General features: G+C 32.3%; 3 protein-coding genes across 4 annotated transcripts; 2 read left to right on the top strand and 1 right to left on the bottom strand.

The window, feature by feature from the left end:
* The first annotated feature begins 1,330 nt into the window (after nucleotides 1-1,330).
* On the top strand, nucleotides 1,331-3,888 carry LOC114176688 (WAT1-related protein At5g40230-like). The gene is made up of 7 exons (XM_028061800.2): nucleotides 1,331-1,654; nucleotides 1,757-1,819; nucleotides 1,924-2,040; nucleotides 2,411-2,651; nucleotides 2,759-2,917; nucleotides 3,041-3,192; nucleotides 3,551-3,888. Exons 1-7 carry the CDS (start codon nucleotides 1,464-1,466, stop codon nucleotides 3,693-3,695), a joined length of 1,068 nt encoding a protein of 355 aa, XP_027917601.1. The 5' UTR covers nucleotides 1,331-1,463; the 3' UTR covers nucleotides 3,696-3,888.
* A 3,668-nt stretch (nucleotides 3,889-7,556) lies between these two features.
* On the bottom strand, nucleotides 7,557-13,124 carry LOC114179420 (protease Do-like 9). The gene is made up of 9 exons (XM_028065761.2): nucleotides 12,337-13,124; nucleotides 10,928-11,127; nucleotides 10,402-10,582; nucleotides 10,087-10,278; nucleotides 9,176-9,408; nucleotides 8,421-8,522; nucleotides 8,287-8,337; nucleotides 8,086-8,190; nucleotides 7,557-7,997 (listed from the first exon to the last, which is right to left on the bottom strand). Exons 1-9 carry the CDS (start codon nucleotides 12,959-12,961, stop codon nucleotides 7,899-7,901), a joined length of 1,788 nt encoding a protein of 595 aa, XP_027921562.1. The 5' UTR covers nucleotides 12,962-13,124; the 3' UTR covers nucleotides 7,557-7,898.
* Nucleotides 13,125-18,763: 5,639 nt separating this feature from the next.
* Nucleotides 18,764-22,487, top strand: LOC114176870 (rac-like GTP-binding protein ARAC8). Of its 2 annotated transcripts, none has more exons than XM_028062052.2 (8): nucleotides 18,764-19,103; nucleotides 19,366-19,453; nucleotides 19,737-19,846; nucleotides 20,085-20,148; nucleotides 20,387-20,451; nucleotides 20,520-20,585; nucleotides 21,824-22,051; nucleotides 22,227-22,487. In XM_028062052.2, exons 1-8 carry the CDS (start codon nucleotides 18,999-19,001, stop codon nucleotides 22,260-22,262), a joined length of 762 nt encoding a protein of 253 aa, XP_027917853.1. In that variant the 5' UTR covers nucleotides 18,764-18,998; the 3' UTR covers nucleotides 22,263-22,487. The 2 variants fall into 2 exon arrangements, with proteins under 2 accessions (XP_027917853.1, XP_027917854.1); XM_028062053.2 differs by having other exon boundaries at nucleotides 18,781-19,103; nucleotides 21,824-21,918.
* Nucleotides 22,488-23,251: the final 764 nt, after the last annotated feature.

The raw sequence follows: 23,251 nt of genomic DNA on the forward strand, positions 1-23,251 counted from the left end.
TCCAAATAATTTGCCCAGTGAGTATTGTCCTGTCCAACGAGTTAAGAGTCAGTAAACCCTAGATTTGAAACTCGTCCAACAATAAATGTTCGTCCAGAGGGTATGCATAATTCTGCAGTTCCAAGGGCATTTCTAAACTTTTTCTAGACCTTCACAAATACTAAGCGCATTCATAATCACCACGTTTACACCAAACATCCATAACATTTGACCTCAATTAAAATCCTAAACATCAACATTTCCAAACAACATCGTCTAAAACTTACATTCCTCACCCCTCTTATATTATTCCACATCTCAAATACCACAATCGATCACAACACAACTATATAATTTACAATTTTAACATGTTTATGAATTAAAACAGTAAAATTAGCTTCCTTTACCCTGATATCATGCTTAGACAGTTCAATAAACGTCAAAACACCTCTAACTTCACAGGATGCTCTATCTACAAATCAAAACATTACAAGAATAATTGAGACATACTGTGATGATCATTTATTAGTAGAAACTCATACTCATGGTTACAAAGACGCATGCAAACAGAAAAGAACTCACATGCAATAGAAAATAGAAATAGACCAAAAAAAGGATGGAAACTTAACTTACACGGATGAAAAAAATGATCAGTACAAATTGAATAGCTCGTCGTGAAAATCATTCTTACGATTTTAGTTCTTCAGTCAAATGATCAGGGGGACAGAACTTTAGATAGATGATGTATTTTAAAATAATAAAACTATTTTATAAAGATTCTATTTATATTAAACCTTTTAATATTAAAATAATCGAGTTTCTATATTTTTAAACCACTATCATCACATCTAAAATACTATCTTTTAGAATTTTACATTTATGATTAAAATATATTGTAATAAATTTAAAATTGTTAATTTGACATCAAACTTAATTTTAATTATAGATGAATTAATTAATATAAAAATTTAAATTCATAATAAACTCGTGTCATATGTGTTCATTATATCAAATTTTATTAAAAAGAAAAATGGTGAAACTATACTAAAATTGTGATAATATTATATCACGCACATAAAACAAATATATTATAAAAAGAAAAAAAAGGTCATGATTTCTTTTATGAATCATTTCATATCAACCACATCATATACTATAAAAATCTATAAAAAAACGACAAATTTATTAATATATTGAAATATTTATCATTATTAATCCTATAAAAAATATTTTTTAAAGTCACATGGTGAAACTTAATAGAATATATTATATAGTTGAAGGGTGGTTGGTTGTTGATATTTTTTGTTATTTTGCTGTATATTCTATCAGAGGGTCTGTTGCTTTTGTGGCATCACTCACAGAGATTGAAGAGAAAAAAAAAATAGTACTGTGGCAATAATGGTGGTGTGGTAGGGAAAAGGTGTTACTTGAAAATGTGTTGAATAAAAAGACAACATTTATGGTCAGAAACGGGAAAGGGTGAAATGGGAGTTGGAGGAAGATTACTGGAATGGACTCCATTTGTAGCCATGATAATGGTGGAGTGCCTTGACGTCGGTCTCTCCACTTTAGGTAAAGCCGCCATGAACAGAGGAATGAACCATTTCGTCTTTGTTGTCTACTCCAACGCCCTTGCCACCCTCATTCTCCTCCCTCTCGCTTTCTTCTTCAACAGGTACCTTCTCCTCCATTCACGACTTTAACAACCTTTACCAAGTTACACTCTCATCACGCACTTTTCAAAATCGCCTTAACCTTCAACTTTGCAACTTTGCAGAACCATGAGATTGCCCCTTTCTTTCGCTCTTCTCTGCAAGTTCTTCCTCCTAGCCACTCTTGGGTATGTATGTACGTATGTGTCTATGTAATTACATTTTTACTTATTTTTCCTATTCTTTTGCAAGGAAAGTTTATGGCTTGACAAAATTGTAAGCATGTATGCAGCATAACTGTTATGCAGAATTGTGTTTTCACCGCCATTGACTACAGCTCTCCCACTCTTGGATCCGCCATGAACAATTTGACTCCAGCTATCACTTTTGTGCTAGCTGTCATCTTCGGGTACCCTCTCTTTTAATCAGATTTAATGCATGCTCTATATCTTTATAGTTTGATTCCTATGTGAACATATTTTTTTAAATCTATTATAGTCCCAGAATTGCAAAATTGTAAGGACCTAAACAGATTAAAAAGTGTACATAGAGATATTACAGTGAATAGTTTTTAGGTGTAGAGATTAAAATTTAAAGAACTACAACAATATTGAAGGTGTTTTCCAGAACAGAATGCATTCCAAGACATGGTTTGTAATTGTGTTTGTGACTCGAGTTCAATGAAATATATGTTGTTACTTTTTAGTTGTTGCACTGAACATAAGAACTGGAACTAAGATAGTGAAACCATATTGGATTATTTTACTGGTTTATTCTAGGATGGAGCAGTTGAATATTGGAAGCTCAATAAGCCAGATCAAGGTCACAGGCACAGTGCTATCCATATCTGGAGCATTACTCGTGACCCTTTACAAGGGCATTCCCATCACCAGCTTCCGAATTCAACACTCTCCATCGAAACCATTGTCATCTTTGTTGGCTCAAACCAGTAACTGGGCAATTGGGGGTGCCTTCTTTGCCACTGCTTCTGTCTCTCTTGCACTCTGGAATATTACACAGGTGAGATCGAGGCCTAGTTTGGTTAGATATTTACATCACTAAGCTAAATTGGAGCAAAGGTCTTCAATTTTTTATTTTTTTTCTGATTTGGTTGAACTTGTTTGCAGGCAGCAATTCTTAAAGGATATTCGTCACAGTCAACCATATTAGCCTTCTATTGCCTGTTTGGAACTATCCAAAGTGCAATACTGTCTCTCATTGTAGTCAAGGATTCAAATGACTGGAAAATAAGCCCCGACATTGAGCTCATCTCTATATTATATTCAGTAAGCACATAAAAACACCCCAAAAACTAAAAAACTAAGAAAGCAAGCACACAAAAACAAGCTGCAAACCATTGAGGGTTTATTGCTAAGCTCATTCCTCCTATGTGGAAAACAATATTGCAGGCTATTATAGGAAGTGTGGTGTCTTTTTCAGTAATGACTTGGTGCATAAAAAGGAAAGGACCTATTTTTGTTAGCTTGTTCAAGCCTGTTGGGATTGCCATTGCTGCCTTTTCTAGTGTCATCTTCCTTGGTGAAACGCTTCATATTGGCAGGTAACTCTCATTTCCAAAACTATCCACAGTAATTGCATACAATGGCGGACCTCTACTAGCGTGTGCAGGTGCACCCCTGGTTTTGTTAAAATTATTACTAAGTATCTAAATAAATTTTATTTTGTCTTTCCTAATCTTATATATTTGAATCTATTGGTCTGTTACTTTATGATAGTCCTGTGTGTAGTTAAGAATGTACAGATATACTACTTGACTTGCTTGCTTCCAATGACTTAAGATTGAAGATCCGCCACTGATTTATGATTTAAGATTCGGCATTGCATGTGTAAAATTTGCTTTGCTGACAGTGCTATATATTTGTATGTTGAATTTGTTATGTGTGTTTCCCTTCTTTTAGTGTCCTAGGCGCAGTGATAATCGCCATAGGATTTTACACAGTGATGTGGGCACAATCCAAAGAGGAAAACGAAAAACGCCTCCAAGTTGATGCACAATCATTGCCATCTTCTGAAGCGAGTCCTCTACTGGAGACAATCACGTGAAAGCGGTGTTTTAGCATAACCATTTACTCGTGTATACTAGTTTAGCTTCATCAATGTATTCAGCATACACGAGTGTGGTGAAAGAATCTTTGTCTTTCAGCAGAGTTCTTCACCAATATATATAGTTATTTTCTGCATTACTGCTGTGGTGTATATTACATAGGTGAAAGTAATAAAAACTCTTTACATTTGATCCGTTTCTTCACAAATTAAAACAGGATAGTGTTTCAAAGATAAACTAACTAAGCGTAAGGTAAATCTTGCATACCAATTTTTCGTCCATTTCAAAATGAGGATCAATAGCAGTAAAACGTAAGGAAACAATCTGGCTGAAAGGTAAAAGTCAAAGCCAATACATTTACATAATTGTTATCGGATATATGCATATAATGATGCAAAATCTGAAGAAAACAGTAGTAATGACCTAAAATGGCGAGTAATTACAGCTAAACAAATTGATATCATTTAAAGTGCGTAAGCAAAAGAATGTACCTTACGCCCGCATGTTCTTTGAATCTTGTTATCAATACACAATGGTATTTTATGCCGAAGAAGTAGGCTTAGTGAAAAAATATAGAGGATGCATCCAATTTATAGACGTTTATCTATCAGAGTTTTTAACGTTGAAACTGATGTGAAATTCATTACACATACTAATTGGTAACATTACTTTGATAATATATTGAGTTAGCATTCATAAATGGATCGCATGATAACCATGTAAAGAGAAGAAAAATAACTGAAAATGTATTCCCGTTGCAAACAGAACGGATTGAAAATGTATCTAATTATTTATGTGCTATTCATAAAAAGTATATGCTCTAACAAAACTTGATTCATTTATTTATTATCAAATATATGAACATGTTCATTTTTCTTCTAATAATAAATATTATTTTCTATGTATCACAGCATAGTTCCTTTAACAATAAATATTATTTTGCATGTCTCATAATATATTATTAAGTCTCGTATCTTAAACTCTTAGTTCTAATTATTCTATGTCAATTAAATGCATTTTTTCAAATTAAATAAATATGTGCATAAATAAAAAGAAAATGAATAAGAGGTTTAAAAATAATTATAATGATTACAACTTCAATAACCTAGCATTTGAGTCCACGACTACCTAGATATAAAACTTTTTAACCGAAGACATGGTGAGATAGCTTCAAAACAAAATACAAATCCAACCTCTTTAGTGGAAATAACTATCAATGTTTACTTTTTACGATTCTAGGTTATAATTTCATAAGCTATTATAAAAAATTATCATCTTTTAGTCTTTATACAGTCAAGAAAGATGGAATGCGAGTAAAATATACCCTCCAAGCTATCAATTTATAGCGTTAATACAAGCGTTAACATGTTTGTATTTATGTATTTTTTAAATATTTATGATATTATATTAGTAAATAATGATACTCTAATGTTATTAAGTTAATATACAAAATAAATTTATATTTATCAAAAGTAAAGTGGAATGAATGGAGAAAAGAATAAAAAAGAATTGTTAATGAAGAAAAAAAGAAAGAAAAAAAAATAACTCTTAGGACAGTTTTATAGAAAACATGTAAAAGAATAGTTTACAAAAGTAATAATAAATAATTTATTGCAAAGAATAAAATAGAAATAATAATTATACACACAAAAGAAAAATCTTTTCTATCTTTTTTAGATGTAGTCATAGAAGACGCATATAAATTTTTAATTCAAGATGTTACATTTCAACCCTAAATCCTAAACCTTTAATCCTATCACGTAAAATTCTTTATTCATAACTTTTCAACAATCAACGTCTGAACTCTTATTATATCTTCTAAATACAAATGCCTTTGGTGCAAACCTAAGCATATACAAGATTTTTCAACGACTAAAACAAATAAAATACTTTTCATGTACTTTTGTTCAAGATATTTTTCAAGCACATACCTAATTCAAGTCTATCACCTTCACCCTAGGAACCTTATTTGGTAATAAGTATTATACGTTAAACCTTTCTAAAACTTTGCCTCTTTGGTGACGTAGGTATCTTGATGAAAATCCCAAAATATAAGCTTAGACGACTATTAAAAAATAACATTATACTAGTGAATAAAAATTTAAATTTGTCTAAGAAATAAATTTTATCTCCTAATCATATAATTATGTTATCTCTTTATCTTTTATTATTTTTTATTTAATTAAAATGAAAACAAAATTATTTATATTTCAAAGGAAAATAAATAAACAAACATTTTTATCATTGGTATAGGTATTTTGAGATTCAACACTGGTTATTTATATATTAATATTTTTTTAAAATCATATACATTTATTTAATTTAAAGGAATATATATATATATATATATATATATATATATATATATATATATATATATATATATATATATATATATATATAACCATACATTTGCAACCAGTGCATGTATAAATTAGTGACTCACCAATAGAAAAGAATTTCGTAAGATACATGCCCATTATTAATCAATCGAGAAATTTGCTTCGACATTCTAACACAATTTTCTGTTTGCCTGTTCAACCGTGTCTAGCGTGATCTTCGCAGAAATATAGCAGCTTTCAATTCACCTTGTTTGGTGCATTTCCCTTCTTCCAGTATTATTGGCGCAGTCAAAATTGCCATTAATTTTACATAGTATTGTAAGGATTCGTAAATGTTGAAAACAATCTTTCAGCAGCTAGGAGTGGAAAAGCAGAAAGAGCCTAGGTCTGCTAGGAAAAACCTGGGGCGGTTAACATTTTGAACCCGCTGAAAGCCGACCTGCATAACCCGCAGACCCGCTGGCCCAGCTGCAAATCTTTGGTTATTCATACTATTCAATATACATTAGTTTTAAAGAACATGCAGAGAACCAAATATGCTCCATGAAATCAAACATGGTGGTCATTAGTTTCACAATACCCAAATGAATTTACTTCTGTAATAGTATATTTATATAGCTTGGCCACACCAGTTCCTTGTCACATGCAACTGGTAATGTGAAAAATGAACATGCTTGTGGAAGCATGTATCGCTGCAAGCTAACACCACTTCCTCTCTTCTCTTTCGTTTTTCAGAAAAGGCGTGGTGCATGCAAGTAGAACATTATTTTTATAGCAACTTAGAAAATACCCCATTGACAATGGAATGGGTCAGCCGTAAAAAGAACATGACAAAAAATTTGAAGAGGTTGGACTTTAAAAGTTAAAGATTCTCTTCGGACTTATTGTCCTGTTACAGAATCTTATCTGAAAAAACTATATTCGTATACTTTGTAGGTAATAATAGAGGATTATTGATTTGAATGAATCATAACATGATACTTATTATCTATCTACAATAAAATGAGCAAATCATTAATGACGAGTGAAACTCATCCCACTTAATTACAGATTCTAAAATAACACGCAATAAATTCAACCAAGAAATTCAAGTGAACAATGACTTTAGAAGAAAACTTAAGCTTATCTTAGAGAAATTATTGTTCGAAACATATCTAAATCATAAGAGTGTCCAAAACTGAGGATAATTTCTTTCTCGGATGATATTTAACAAAAACAAAATCATATGCACAATAGAGGAGATAAGAGACAAAGCATAACTCACCAAACAACTGCACCAATTTCACAACATTATAAATCACTGCGGGTCTGCCCACCTAACCTGCTTTTTGCGAGATAACTGCAGGACAAATCTAAATGGATCGGACCAATTCACATTGCCATCTTTACTTATAGTATGTTTTGCATTCCATTGAGGATGTAAGTTAACAAGAAAAAGCACGTCAAGATAATATATAAGATGCAGAAGCTATAATATTTTTTCTGTTTTAAATGAAGAAAAACCAAACATGCACTATATTGTTTTGGAACTACGCCGCTAATATTTAGTTTTTATTTTGCGTTGCCTGCTCTGGTATATGTCCCACAGGTGAAACTAATGACTCTTTACATCTCTAAGTTCCCTCAAAATTTGAGAAAAACCAATGTATCAGAAGATAATAAATTTTAATGTAAATCCTGCTTACTCTATCTCTCATCCCCTTTCAAAATGCGGAACCACGAGAGTCCCGACAGGTATTAGCAATTGAACAAAATATTACTATCACTACCATTTAGGTCAAGCCTACGCATCTGTATCATTGTTACCAGATTAATGTATATAATTACTTGAGATCATGATGCATAATCTACTACCACATATCATAACTTAAGATCATCAGACATCGCTGCTGGAATACAGTGTGTTGCAAGAATATCAAGAGTAGTTGCTTTTGCAGTCTTTGTGCGAAGGACCACTATCTGCATTCAAGACGGTTAGTTAGTTTAGTTATAAAGCTACTTCCATTTTCACACAAGCACATAAAACGGGGAAGGGTGGCTAGGGAACCTGATCATAATCTAGATCGAATTTTAGATATTCATCATTGCAGCTCTCTACCATAGTGGCCAAGCTCTTCAGGTTTTTCACTGGTTTACCATTGAAAGCGAGGACCTTCATATCAGAAAAAAAAGCGGTAAATAATTGAGTGGTTAAGCCAATATAGCTGTTAGCAAGGAAAGCAAAAAATGGAACATAACCATTAACAACCTGGATGTTAACAATATCTTCATATCCAATGTTGATATCAGCCACGAGCACCTTCAAAGTGTCAAAGAGATAATCTCACTTTCATAAGATCCTTAGGAGAAACAGCAGAAAGAAAAGACCGACAGAAGACATACCTGAGAGACCACAACAAGTTGTTCATCTGGTGATTGTGGCATTGAATGCAGCAATTTATCCAAAAGCTTTACTGGAGCTTCATATTCATAATCCTTTCCATACTGTTCATAGAAGATAAAATGGGATGTAAAAGAATGGCTCCATCCACAAGAAAGTTAGCAAATGCAAGTTGAACAAATGAATTTACTAGTCAGTGCCAGAAGTGAAGTAAATAAAAGAAGGTACAAGGTACTATATACACTCTCAAGTAATGAAACTTTAGAGTGAAACCTATATACTTATAATTTCAAAATTTTACATGTCAATATTACTGAAATAATGACAACTTTCTATTGCAATAAACACAATCACCAGCTCCAACTTTTATACAGCACCACATTCCTTGCACAGAAACTATTACATGGCATGATATTTTTTTACATATTTCTACAAAATCCAAATTATTCTGCATAACATTTTTATAGATATTAAATAATTTTAATTTCTAAGCAACTCAATGTTCTCATCAATCATGATACCGTGTTTCATGCAGCAATAATGAATATTTTCCACTTGGGCATGGATATGCCTCAAGTTCAAATTGCAGATCAGGTTAAGTTTGTCGAGTTCACAAACGTACTAAACCTTCACTTGGAAGAAGAAACTTTGGAAGAGCATCCATATCAATTAAACAATAGTTAAACAAACAGCATCACCCAAGACACCCAATAGCTGATATATATTAAGGCATAGGGATACTGGATTAACCACTGACCTCAGAACGAAGATATGGAACTGAAACTGTTGTAAAAACAAATCCAGCAATTATATAATACGAGGGAGGCTTGCCCTTGCTATGTGATGGAATAAGCCTTCTGTGAGTTTCGAGTTTAATGTCAAATTTTAAAATGTTCGCATTTCGCATTACTTCAATTGCTGCATTATCCCCAGTATATTTCTGTGAGATGAGATAACTGAAGCCAATGCGCTCTCCATGTCGAAATGGAACTGAAAAGAATACCCAAAACCAAGAGTTTACAACATTATGAACTGTTAAACTCAAATCTTTGATATATTATATATTGGCCATAGGAATGGCTTATTATATTAAGCCAAAATTATTGCTAACTAAAACAAAACAAATACAGAAAAAATAGCACACCAATATAGACAGTTACTATGACAAAGGATCTAGAATTCATACAGTAATGTACTATGACTAACAGAGATGGCAAAGTTTTGTTACTACTTGTCTTATCTAAATTGAAATCAGTAACACAAAACCTTAACCACAAAATAAATCTAATCCAAATGGAAAAAGTAGACAGATCTGGAGAGAAATACACTCCATCAATTCTATCCAATATTGAGTTTTGACATTCCTTAAAAAAGGGTCCTAGGAGTTAAGTTCTTTTACCAACGCACGTTTTGTCATAAAAACAACAGTTTATGTAAAAGACAGAAATTTGGTAGCGTGCTGAGGAGCTGAGTGTGACATGTTTAATTCAACTAATGTTGCCCTTGTTCTAAAAGAGGTCATATGTTTAATATAACTACCTTCCTCTATTAGAGTTGCCATCAAATAAGAAATGACAGCTCCACTCAAGATTTTTTTAGTTTTTAATAAACAAATATAAACTACATACTGCACATGATGCATAAAGAAACTTAAAAATGAGCACTCACCTGTTCCATCATTGGCAATATCAATCCCATCAAAACTAAGGATAACATCTGATGGCTTCAAAACCTTGGATTCTGGAGCAGTAGGATCAATCCTTCTAATGCGCACACCTTTCTGGTCAGGTCTCATGCCAGTTGACATTCGCAGATCAGGGTTTTCCATTTTCTGCCACTCAACCCCTAGAATAGGGAACCCTTACAACAGAATGAGAAAGAACCATCTCAGTATATAAAGATTCAATTCTTGAAAAAATTAGCACACAGGTTAGCAACTTGTAAAAGTGAAATCTACATCTTAGTCTGTAGCTAACATATTACCAGTGTAGCCTCCATTCTTCTCGTAATCCCGGATGAAATGCATGATAACTGGTGTTGGAATGACATAACCTATATTCTCCGCATCTTCGTGCTTAAGGGACTGAAATGCAATCCCCACACAGTTTCCTTTATCATTAAATGCAGGTCCTCCAGAATTGCCAGAATTTATAGCAGCATCTATCTGCAAAAGAAACCTTAACGAGGGGAAATCAGGATACATTTAATGAATCACAACTAAAGATAAATTTGGTTTTGGGCTATACAACTTGATTAAATGTTTCTTTAGTGAGCTCCAATCACATGAGGGCTAATTCAATAAATTTGACTATGAAAGTACGGAACTCTCTGGAATAAGCTAAAAAGAGCTTCTTTTGATAAGCTATATAACAAGAAACTTATTGAGCTTTAGGTAAAATGAGCTCCTGGGAATCTTAGGCTATTTTCATAAGCTCAAATAAGCCCTCCCACAAGCCCTTCCAAACAGACATTAAATGATAAAGATGAAGACTAATAATTTCAACCTAACCTGTAAACCTAAAAGCTCTGTAGAACCATGAACATAAGATAGAATCTCAATGCGTGATACAACACCACTGGTCACCGAGATAGTATCTCCACCAATTGGGTAGCCCACAACAGTTACCGCATCTTGAAGTGCCGGCAACTCCCCAAACTGAACAGGTGACATCCCTTGCCAGAACTCATCATCATCCACTGTAAGCATGGCTGCAAGTGTAAAATCAAATATATCAATTAGGAGTATTTAAAATCAAATATATCAATTAGGAGTATTTTAGAAAGTATAACCAAAAGCCTCCTATGTAATATTTTAGAGACCCTGGGACAACAGATAGTTGCTTTTTCATTGATTTTAACGTGATTTTATAGTTAACATAGATTCCCAATGTGTTAGCAAACACGCATTATGAGTATACACAACCAAAAGCACTTAACGAGAAAGGTTGACACAATATTTCATAAAATAAATTAGAATATCAACAAATCATTTTCAAATATTGAATTCCAATTTGTTGATCCTTAATGAAGTCATCGTGCAGATAATATATTTGTATACATTACTCTAATCTCATTCATATAATAAGCATGTGCAGTAACAAATATATGTTGGCTCCCTTCACTTATTCACTGCGATTGTGATAGATTTAAAGGAGGGAAAAGAGGAATAACTCAAATAACAGTTATAACCTCTGCAGCTGTATTCTTTTCTTTATAACTATCATGTAAGTGACTATTTTAAATAGTCAGGGGTTAGGAGGAAAAAGGGGTTGTTGATATTCTAGGACCTAAGTGGTTGTAGGAGAGTGAGGATGAAGTCCCTCAATTTTATTCTGGAACACTGTCTTCTACCTCTTTGGCAGAAGCAGTGCTGTTATAATAATTTCAGTCATATTTTGGTCTTTTTTGTTCGATATTACTAGTTGATCTTATCATATTGTCTTATTTTAATTTTAATTTTCATATGCACCCTCTTTCGGAGGCAATCATGACTCAAACCTCACTAGTTATTGTCTAATGATTCCACTCCTCCATTTCCTAATTTTATCCCATTAAAAGTAAATAAAATTACAATTAAATCGAGAAAGCTAAATGATTTTGTTCTCTCCTCCGATAACTTCTCTACCTCCTTCCTGGTAGATAGGTTAAAAATACACTCTGGTCCTTTTTCAAACTTAATCCTTTCAATCAAATAACACTGCTGGAAGTAAAGATGATTTAGTTTGTTCCATTGAATGCCAACTTCCGAAAAAACTACAAATGCACTATGCTCAGACAAGAAGAGAACCAAGCATCGCGAATCACAATCCAATTTAAATACGAGTTCCAATTTGACATACATAAAAAAATATTGCAAACGGAAATAATAAATAAATGAAACAAGTTAACAAGGAGAGTGTGAGGTAAGGAGTTAGTTACCAATATCACATTCGGTTCCAATGGCAAGCACAGTGGCCAAGTACTTAGTATCAGAGCCACGTTTCTTGAGCTTGACCTGTGTGTAGTGTTCCACCGAATGCGCATTAGTCAGAACCCTTCTCCCGCCAATCACAAACCCGCTACTACTCGAGCTGTACTGTCTCTTCCGCTGCCACGGCAGCGAAAAATTCGGTTCCGTGTGGACACAAAACACCTTTACCACGGAGTCCATCTCCGGAATCACCCGCGCTTCCCACCCCTTGTCCACCTCCATCGCCACCAAAGTGGACACTCCGGCGTCGCCGGGAACCGAGAAGTCTCCTTTGTCCAGTGGACGGACAAGGCGGCGCCCCGTCGCAAGAGATAGAGGTTTTTCGGAGTGAACGGGGAGCTTTCTTGGGCGGCCACGGGCGCGGCGAACGCGGGGAGAGGCGGTGTTGTCGATGAGCTCGACGTTGCCGACGGAAAAGACGTCCTCCATTGAGGCAGCGTTGGCGGCGGAATTAGGCGCGACAGCAGCGGTTGCGGTGACGAGGGCAGGGGAGGGAGCGGGGATGGCGAGGTCTAGGGTTTCGGGGGCGGAGCTATTGGGTTTGTGTGCTCTCTTACGTTTGTTACCTGCCATCTCGTATTTGGGAAGTGTTTGTTACTGTTATTTGATATGGGAGAAAGATAGTGTGGATTTGTGCTGAGCAGAGGGAAGTGAACAAAGGAAGCAGAAGCAACAAAATGAAGGCGGAGGAGGGAATCCAAATCAAACAGAACTTCGTTTTATGCGGGTCTTGTCACTTTTCGATTTTTCCCGAGTAATTCACTCATACTAATTTAATATTTATAAGGTTAAAATACTTCCTTCCTTTTTTTCAAAAATCTCAAATAAAATCTAATATTTTTTTTTAATCTCAATTAGGTTTATACTTTTTAAAATGTATAAGAATTAGATTCATTTCGTTAGTACGGTATTAACAATATTAAGGATATATCATGTGTCAGCTCTTTATTTTTTTGAATTTTATTTTTGAAAACTATTCATACCACGTGTCATATTGTATCACATGTCAAGTCAGTAAGATTATATGTGTCAAGTCATTCTTTGAATCTCAATTTGGTCAATATATTTATTATTTTAATTATATTTTAGTCAATTTTTTTTAATTTTTACATCCTCTCTAAATAGAGGTCAAATTTAACTTTTATATAAATTTTATAATGATATTTTTATTAAACATTTTAATAATATTAAGTTTATTTTATATTTTTTAAAAATTTTAAAATATTTATTTTAACTTGTTACAACATTGTTTTAAATTATTTATATACAAATGTTAGAGTTGGTTTAAAAATAATAATTTTATAAATTTAAATATAAAATTTTAAAACAATTTTGTAAAAAGTTAAAATAAATATATTTAAAAAATTTTAAAAAATAGACTGAAATGTAATAAAAATAACAAATATATGGATCAAATTGAGATTCAGACAATGATTTGACACGTGTCACCTTACGGACATGACATGTGACATAATATTGACGTGACATGTGGCATGAATAATTTTCAAAAAAAAATTAAAAAAATAATCAAAAAAATGTGGAGCTGACACGTGGCACATCCTTAACACCATACTACGGAACAGGCCTAATTGTTACACATTTTCAAAAATATGGACCTAATTAAGATTAAAAAAATCTTAGAACCTATTTGAGATTTTTCAATAAAAACATAGACCAATGGAGTATTTTAACCTATTTATAATTATAATTAGAAGTTTAAAACTTAACTTTTCTATAAAAACAAATTAAGTAAAGAATATAAATATAAGAATAAATTGAATAGATTATAGATAGTTATTTTAGGTTTTTTTACCATAGTGGTGCAATATATTTTCAAATATATTAAAATGCACAACTTTGCAAAGAATTATAACTTCACTTTTAATATGTTTGAACTAAAGTACTGCCAGTTTAGTTTCACTTCATCGTTTTAGTTTAAAAATTGTGTGAACTGAGTATGACTTTTTTATAAAAATGTCACTTTCATATTACTTACATATATTTGTAATTTTTTAAAAGATTAAATATGATTTTAGTTTTTGAATTTAAACACAAAATTAGAATTTGTCTTTATTCATAATTTTGATACATTTTAGTTTCAAAACTTTAAAAATAAATGGATATAGTCATTTAAATTTATTTAGGTTAAATTCTTTTTTACAGGTCAAAAGTGTTTCACAGTAACATTTTAATTATTTATGTTAAATGGATCACTAATTTATTGGGCCCATATTGATTTGATTAAGAAAAATAAAAATAAGGTATTTTGTATGGGTTCTCAGCCCAAAATTTTAAATATACAATCCTTGCATGAGGTTTGCTACGAGAGAAGATAATAATCCAGTGAGAGACAAAGAGACAGAAGTTGAGAGTGCTTGTGATGAAAAAAAAAAGTAAAGAACTGAAAAAAAAAATAAAAGAGTAACCAGTTTATCCTATGCAAGTATATGTAGAGAAGCTACCTTAGAGAGAAGGTCTTATTCCATATCTCATATGTTTATTTAAAGTACCCATTGAGGTATGTTATCCACCTTGTTGGTGAATAAAATAATGCTATGTTGATCATTAGAATCTCCAAAAGAACTTGTGGTGTACCCATTAATTTTATTAGTGGAAGATTTTACTGAACTAGGTCTCGTGGGTTTTTCCTCCATATAGAGGTTTTCCCACCTTAAAAAATTTTGGTATTTGCTGGTTCCTTCCTTTTCTGTTTTATACATTTTATTTATTTTTCATAATATTTATTTAGGAAACATTTGATTTGGATTTTGATTCCGCTTGTTTATGTGTTAATTTTGAGATCTTCCCAACAATTTATATGATTTGACATGTTTTTACTTCAATATTAACTTCAAAACGTGTTTGACACGTCAAAAAGATGCAACATAACGTAATTGATCTAAAATGATTATATTTATTTATTTTTAAAGTTTAGAGACCAACATGTATCAAGTATCAAAGTTTCAATCATGGACAAATTTTAATTTCAAGTCAAAGTTCAGGTGCTAAAACCATAATTAGCTCTTTTTAAATAGTTGTCCAATTTAGTATATTTGAAAGCAAATTATACACTAGCTATACTACTATGAAGATTAGAGATATCAAAATAAACCACCTGGCCCGGATCACCACGAATTAGCCACTTAGTGAGTCAACACATCCTAACTCACTTATTAGCGAGCCAAACAAATTTGAACTTGACCTAGCCCACCACGGATTAGTGGGTTAAACGAGTTGACTCACTAACTCAATTAAAAAAATACAATTATTTTTTCTTCCATAAAAAAAAAACTAAATTATAATTAGGATTAAAATATAAACAAACTTCAGTACAATCTAAAAGGATGTTAAACTCTAAATACAAACCAAAATTACAAATTATCAATGTGTTGGCTAACGAAAAACAATTCAACCTGGCCCAAATGCAAAGCCAACACAATAAAAAAATACTTGTATGACCTTTTATTTGAGGGTTGACTCGTCAACCTGACTCACCATGTGTTCAACCCGAGTGAGCCGAGTTCTTGGTGAACCAAGTCAAAAATTAACTCAAATTGAAATTTGTAAAAATAATTTAACCCAACCTGATTCGAATTCGTGATAGACCGAGTTGGCTTACGAATTCTAATCCATTTTGACATCTTTAAGCATTATGAAGAAAAAAATGTAGTTTACTGAAAAATAGGAGATACATTGTTTTGAATTGAAAATATACATTCTCTTACTGATAGTTTCACATTATTAGTTGGAAAAAAATAGATCAATACTACAATTACCACTCACACCCATTCAAGAATTTTTTATATGATATTTTCTATTCATGTCAGCGTTACATATAGGTAAAGTGAAATAGGAGAAAACCATAAAAATGAGATGAGATAAATAGTTAGAAAATAAATAGTTGTTTTAGAGAATTGTGACTAGAGAAACGGTATAGCCCATGTATCCGTAGTTATGGTTATGTCTTCGTCAAATGAGTTTTATTTTATGTGAAAATATTAGGATATTGGTTATTTGTCACAAAATAAAGGTTTAATTACTTGTTTTTTTTTATCCAAAAAGTCAAGTTTGTCCTATAATTTTTTTTTCAATTTAATTTTGATTTTTGAAAAATTGCCTAGATGATAATTGTATTGGTATAATGCTTTAATAGTGTCACATATTAGTGATAGTGTTTGAGTAATGTTTTATTTTCAATTTAGTTTATATATTTAAAAATTTGACACAATTGAATTTTAATTTCATTTTAAGGTAAAATAATGTTGTCATTTTTCAGAAATTAAATCAAAGTAATAACGGCTTTAGTTTGTTTGAAGGAAAAAAGTTTTTACATAAACTTTCTTTAGTTTTTAATAGAAACAAATATTTATATTTTTTTCAACAACAAAATTTTTGACCTCAAAAATTTAAATTTTTTATAAAACAAATAAAAACATGACTTCATTATATCTTCCTTTAACTCAAATAAAATCACGTGTTCTCCCATCTAGACTACTATTTTTAGACTCATGAATTTTTCTATAAATTCATTCACAGACTGTAACGGATTTTAAATTCTAGCCATTTCATTTCTATTATTTCAAAGTTATTTTATGATCTATAATACTGTAATTTGGTATGTTACATGTATCCTTGTTTTACCTTCTTCGTAGAGAGATGGAACTCAACTATCTAGTGGACAGAAGTAACGCATGCAAGAGCAATCCTGAAAGTTCCAAAAATTATAGTTTTAGATGAAGTGACAATTATAACATCTCGTATAACAAAGTTTATAAAATCTTATTCCAATCTTCACATGATTAAAAACTATACATGCTAATAGAATGTCTGATAAACTAACTATTCATTTCTCACTTTAAAAACACACCATCCCTTTCACACTCTCGTTACTCTTTTTTTTAATTATAAAACACATTGGCTTTTCTAATTTAATAACGAAGAATTTGAATGAAGTCAAATAAAAATATATTAATTTACTGTTTAGATATTTTTACAATAGATAGAAAAAAAAAAGTCTACTCATATCTTACTTTTAAATTAGAGGTGAAAAGAGGAGCACTTTACCAATGGAATGGAAATAGAATGTATTCCATTCCATTTTATTTAAATACTTAAATGATAAAAAAGCATCCCCACTCTATTATTCTTTTACTTCATTCATTTTATATTTTGCTACCAATGCAGTTGGGAATGGTCATTATTGCTAGTATTCAAACATAAGCATCATAAAATGCTCGAATAGAATGAACAATACGTTGGTTTATATTTTTCATATTTATTATAAAAGATATTTGACATCAATTTTATTTCAAAATTTTAAAATAATATGATTATAAATTTTTTATTTTATATTATATTTAATTTTGTCAATTTTATCTAATGTGAGACTTTTGATTCACACTTAAATTATTTTTAATCAAATCCAGTAGTATTTGGAGTTAAAAAAAAGAAAAAAAAAGGTAAACGAGAAAAGAAATTGTGTGCACACCGTGTTCCTTGATCCACTTGTGGGATCCCCTTTTATTATTCATGTTGCTTAATGTTTACTTAATCACCCCACCAACCTGTTAATGTCAGTAATAATGTGTAGCCCCTCATCCTTTTCTCACCATAAAGTCACCACAATTGCATAACCCTTTCCTCTGCTCATCTTACTGAACATTGACTTTTTTTTTTGTTTTTTTTTTTATCTTTTACGTTCTATGGATTCTATATAATAAAATATAATTTATCACTAATGTGTAAATTCTCATATTCGTATAACACTGATGAAATACTATTATAAGAACGTATTTCTTTATTGGTTTATTGAGCTTACAAAAACATAGTAAGACACAAAAATACTTCACTATAAATACTCGGGCTTGAGACACTCTTTGTGACAGTTAAGAGCAAACTAACTTAAGAAAATATGCGTTTTTTTTAGTTCAGTGAGCTTTCATGAACCAGAAAACATTGCTAAAAATGCTTCGATTCGATTACTGCTCTGCTACCCCTTTTGCGCAATACAGTATGTAACAGTGAATGTTACCTGAGATTTGAGACACGTGTTTCGTTTGTAACAAATCAAAATTTGAGAACATAAATAGAAAAGTTAATAGTACTTACAGATATTAGTCCCCACGACGATGATGGGTACAGCACAGACATGGTAATGGTGACCACCATGGTTGTTAGCTATAACTTATAAATGCACCTAACCACCTTCACCTTCACCCGCCTCAGGCCTCATCACCCTAATAAAAAGAATTTCAAATCAATCTCTCCACGTGATGAAACAGTGGGTAACAAACTCATTATTCCAAATTAACATGATACATTCACAAATTTATCTTTATGATTCATTATGTCATCTTCATGTTTTAACTGTGAAATTTAATTTTTCCAAAGCCGAAAAATAAGGCAACCGAACATAAAAGATGGTACAAGCGGTCTCAGAAATGAAAGGGACAGCAGAATCATGTGAAGTGCCGCCACATACTACACACACATATTCACTCACTCTCTTTCTCTCTCTTAACTAATCAGTTAAATTCAACAAAAACACACCTTTCGTGAGAACTTGTTGCTGTTGTTCTGTGGTTGGGGTGTTGGGAGCAATTCGAGTTCAATGGCTGCAACAGCTTCAAGGTTCATCAAGTGTGTCACAGTTGGGGATGGAGCTGTAGGCAAAACTAGCATGCTCATTTGCTATACAAGCAACAAATTCCCCACGGTATCAACTCTCTTTTAGTTATGCGTTGTTGATGATATCATGTTATATTTCATGAAATCGATGTTTCTGATTTTCGTGCATTCTGGTTTGGGAGAAGGGAATTCTGTAATTCTCTTTGAAAGAACTAAACTTTTTCATGTGGGTTGTGCCTTAGTATCTTGTTTCGGTTGAATTTCTCTGCCTTTAGTTTTTGGAGTCTAATTTTTCCCTTTTGCCCCCTATGGTTTGTATCTTTGCTTGGGGGGTGTTTGGCTATTATCAGGACTATGTTCCAACAGTGTTTGATAATTTCAGTGCAAATGTGGTTGTTGAAGGCACAACTGTCAATTTAGGTCTCTGGGATACTGCAGGTATGTTTCCACAGACTTGTCAATTTTTGTAGCATATAAATTTTATATGTAGAGTGGTTAGGGGTGTGACAGATGAGAGTGGTTACTCTTGACTATTCAATGTTGCATTGATGAACAAGACTAGTTTTTCTGATCCAGATAAAACCAATTTACATTAAGTTAGAACGAGTCTCACTTTTCTACCTCGATTCTATATGATTAAGATAAACCTAAATTTTATTTTTCAGTTTATGCAGTTTAATTTCTTATTAGCCTGCATGAATTTTGTGATGTGCAATATTAGGGCAAGAGGATTACAACAGGCTTAGGCCTTTGAGCTACAGAGGGGCAGATGTGTTTGTCCTGGCTTTCTCTCTAGTTAGTCATGCAAGCTACGAAAATGTGTTGAAGAAGGTATTATAGGTTCTCAGCTAGTTACTCATTGCTTCTTGAAACTGGATTGGTTATTCAAAGGGTAAAGATACATTTTCAACTTCATTAAATTGTAGTTGAATGGTATTAATGAAGTATTCAGAAAGCTACTAAAACACTTTTACTTAATACTTGTTAACATAACATGTCCATTGATCCAATACTTAACGTGTCTTACTGGTTTCTCTTGCATTTTCTAATTTGTATATACACATTTCAGTGGGTTCCTGAACTGCAGCATTTTGCTCCTGGCATCCCAGTGGTGCTAGTTGGCACCAAATTGGGTAACTCTCAAGAACTGGTCTTGCAATCTGTCTCCATCATCTGTTTTCAGTCTTTTTTGTGATGCCCATTTCGTTCATAAGGCCTCCATAGCTTAATGCAGTTTAGATTTTATCTGTTCAACCACAACCCATCTATATTGCCACCATATTTGATTCAAGAACTATAGGCTATGGCTATAAGCCCAGGCTATATAGATTAGATTCTGCATATGATACTGTATTTATGGTAATCTTGTAGATCTCCGAGAAGATAAGCACTATTTGGCTGAGCATCCTGGCATGGTGGCTGTGACTTCTCAGCAAGTAAATTTCTTACTTAATCAGCCTCCTAAAGAATTCAACACAGTGTTTATTGAAACTTTCTTTAACAGGGTGAGGAATTGCGTAAACTAGTAGGAGCTACATATTATATTGAGTGCAGCTCAAAAACTCAGCAGGTATGTTTATTGTACCAGTTAATGTCTCAAGCAATATAAAGGCAACTTTTTCACACTAAAGAAAATGATCTCAACATTGTTCACCACTGCATTACTGAGTAAAACATACTTCAGACATTCTACTCATTGTGATGGGAAATGCAAGCCTATAACAGCATTTCTTTTAGATAACTTTAATCATAGTATTAATTGATGGGGAAAACAATAACAAACAATATACCAGAGAATGCAGCGGATATAATTTCCCCTAACTTGCAAGAATCTATGAGGAGCAATAATCAAAGAGCAGCAATAATAAACCACCAAAAGCACAAATAAAGGCACCAAGATTTTTAACCTGGAAAACCCCTCAAATCAAGGGTAAAAACCACGAGTCGTCCAGACCAAAGAAATAGCTTCACTATGATCAACAAGAGTACAAAAGAGTCTTAATCAATAGCACAAATTAGTGCCAACACCCAACCAAATAACAAAGCAACAAAGCTTTCAAATAGAGAAGAACAAGAGAGGAAAACCTCTACAAATCACTGCTGCAGTGCGAAATTAATATCTCCCAACTCAGACCTCGTATCAAAGATCCGACCGGTCAGAATGAAGAGCAATGAGTTCCGAACCTGCTGTAAAAATTTCAGCCCGATCCAACGGTGAACGAATCCGCAGCGCCGAATTTACTGCGACAGCTCTATGAAAAACGTGAACAGAATTTTCCCTCTACCTCTCCCTCTATGTGTTAGGGCTTTCAGTGTATTCTGACTCTATTGTTCTGCCTCTCTCTTTATTTTATAGCCTCCTCTCCACTAGGTTTAAGTGAGACATGGGCTTCTCAAATTTTGGGCCTTTTCTCCACATAGGAAGGGAGCCCAATACCCAACATTAATGTATTCAAAATTTGATTCTTGTTAAAGATCAATAATGGCAATGATCCATTTGGTGGCTGGTGAGACAGGCTTAGTTGTTGTGTGTGGAAAAAGTTGAATCAATTATGTTATGGGACCATACCATATATCAGTGGTGGTGACCATAAGTGTTGATTTCTGTACTCTTAAGGAAATTTAGTTCTCTGAAGAGAATATGCGAAAGAAGTGAATTGACCCGAATGATAGGTTTGGAATTGAAATATATGCAATGATCAAGCTATGCTTCAGAAAATAATGTTTGCCACTTTTGCAGATAAATATAGTCTGTTATTTGTGAAACTCTTCTGCAAATGACCCCATTGTCAATGCAATTAATTGCAGAACGTGAAGTCAGTGTTTGATGCTGCTATCAAGGTGGTCATCAAGCCTCCAACAAAACAAGAGAAGAAGAAAAAACCACGTCGAGGGTGTCTTCTGTTAGTACACTTTTTTCACATCATAATAAATCCTGCACGTGAAACTTTCTTACTTGTGAAAAGGCATTCATCATTAAGTGTTTACCACTGTTTACAATCAAAATTTTCCATACATGTGATGCAACTTCAGAAGGTATTCAACTAAACGATCTAATAATAAACATTACAATTTTTTTATTTATATGTTTAGTTTTCAATGAAACATTAGTTATTTTTCTACAAAATTATGTTAAAAAAATTATATCAATGTTGTTATTCTTGTTTGTGTATTATGATGCTTTATTTAATCCATCTCAATGAAATTGCAGAAATGTGATGTGTGGAAGGAATTTAGTTCGTTTTAAATGAGACATTTGATCCAAAGAGTTTTCTTGGGAGGGAGAAGGTCTGTTGTGAATGGAGAAATACTAAGCTTTTGGTGCAAATTCCTTGTATAGATGAATCACAAGAAATTTCAAATTTATTTCTTACTACTAGTGAACAGCATTATTTTTTGTCAATGTTTTATTATTCTATATTTAACTTTAAAGTGGCTAAATTAAAAACGCCAAAACTTAGTTTCAAGTCCATCTAGGTCACGTCAAGTTTAGTTTATTGAAAGCCCAAAACGCAAAATATTTTTTTCGGATCTGATTTTCATTAGTCTCGTCAGGCCCAAAAATTAAACACGAATTGAACTGAAAATGTATTATGGATTATGGATTATATGGACACAGATGAAAGTTGAAATGAATTTGTAGCCAAGTTAATCTGTAGAAAAAGTAATTATATAACTTTTTAAAATTTACTTTTGAAAACATTTGTGAAAAAGATTATAAAATGGTAAATGGAATAAATATATTTCATAATCAATTAGTATAATTATTAAAATGAGATAACTTTATCTATTTTAAATATGTATTTTTTTTCGTGCCGATACTTGTATTTCTCTCGTGTTTCTAATTTGTTCATTTTTTTTCGTTAGAAAGAATTAAAGTACATGAATTATTACTTAATTAATCATATTCATTAATTTAAAATAATTTATTGGTGAAATGGACATGTAAAGACGTGCAACCATAAATTAGAAAAAAGTATAGATGTCATTAAGAAATGTAACAAGTGGCAAAATGACTATGGGTATAGACTATTATATATAGAAACCATTAGTTAAAATTTAAAATAATCAAATTTTGCTTTTAATGAAAGCAATGTAGCACATAGAATTAAACAAGGTGACAAATAGTGAATCATCATCCTTTTTCTATATTTTCCTTTTCCAGTATGGTGATTTTGTTTTCTTTAATTTACTCTCATTCGTTACTTTATTATTCTACTATTATCATTACTCATT

The sequence above is a fragment of the Vigna unguiculata genome, chromosome 3, assembly GCF_037176805.1.
Source record: "Vigna unguiculata cultivar grain cowpea cultivar isolate G323 ecotype 2 chromosome 3, ASM3717680v1, whole genome shotgun sequence".
Classification (NCBI taxonomy): domain Eukaryota; kingdom Viridiplantae; phylum Streptophyta; class Magnoliopsida; order Fabales; family Fabaceae; genus Vigna; species Vigna unguiculata.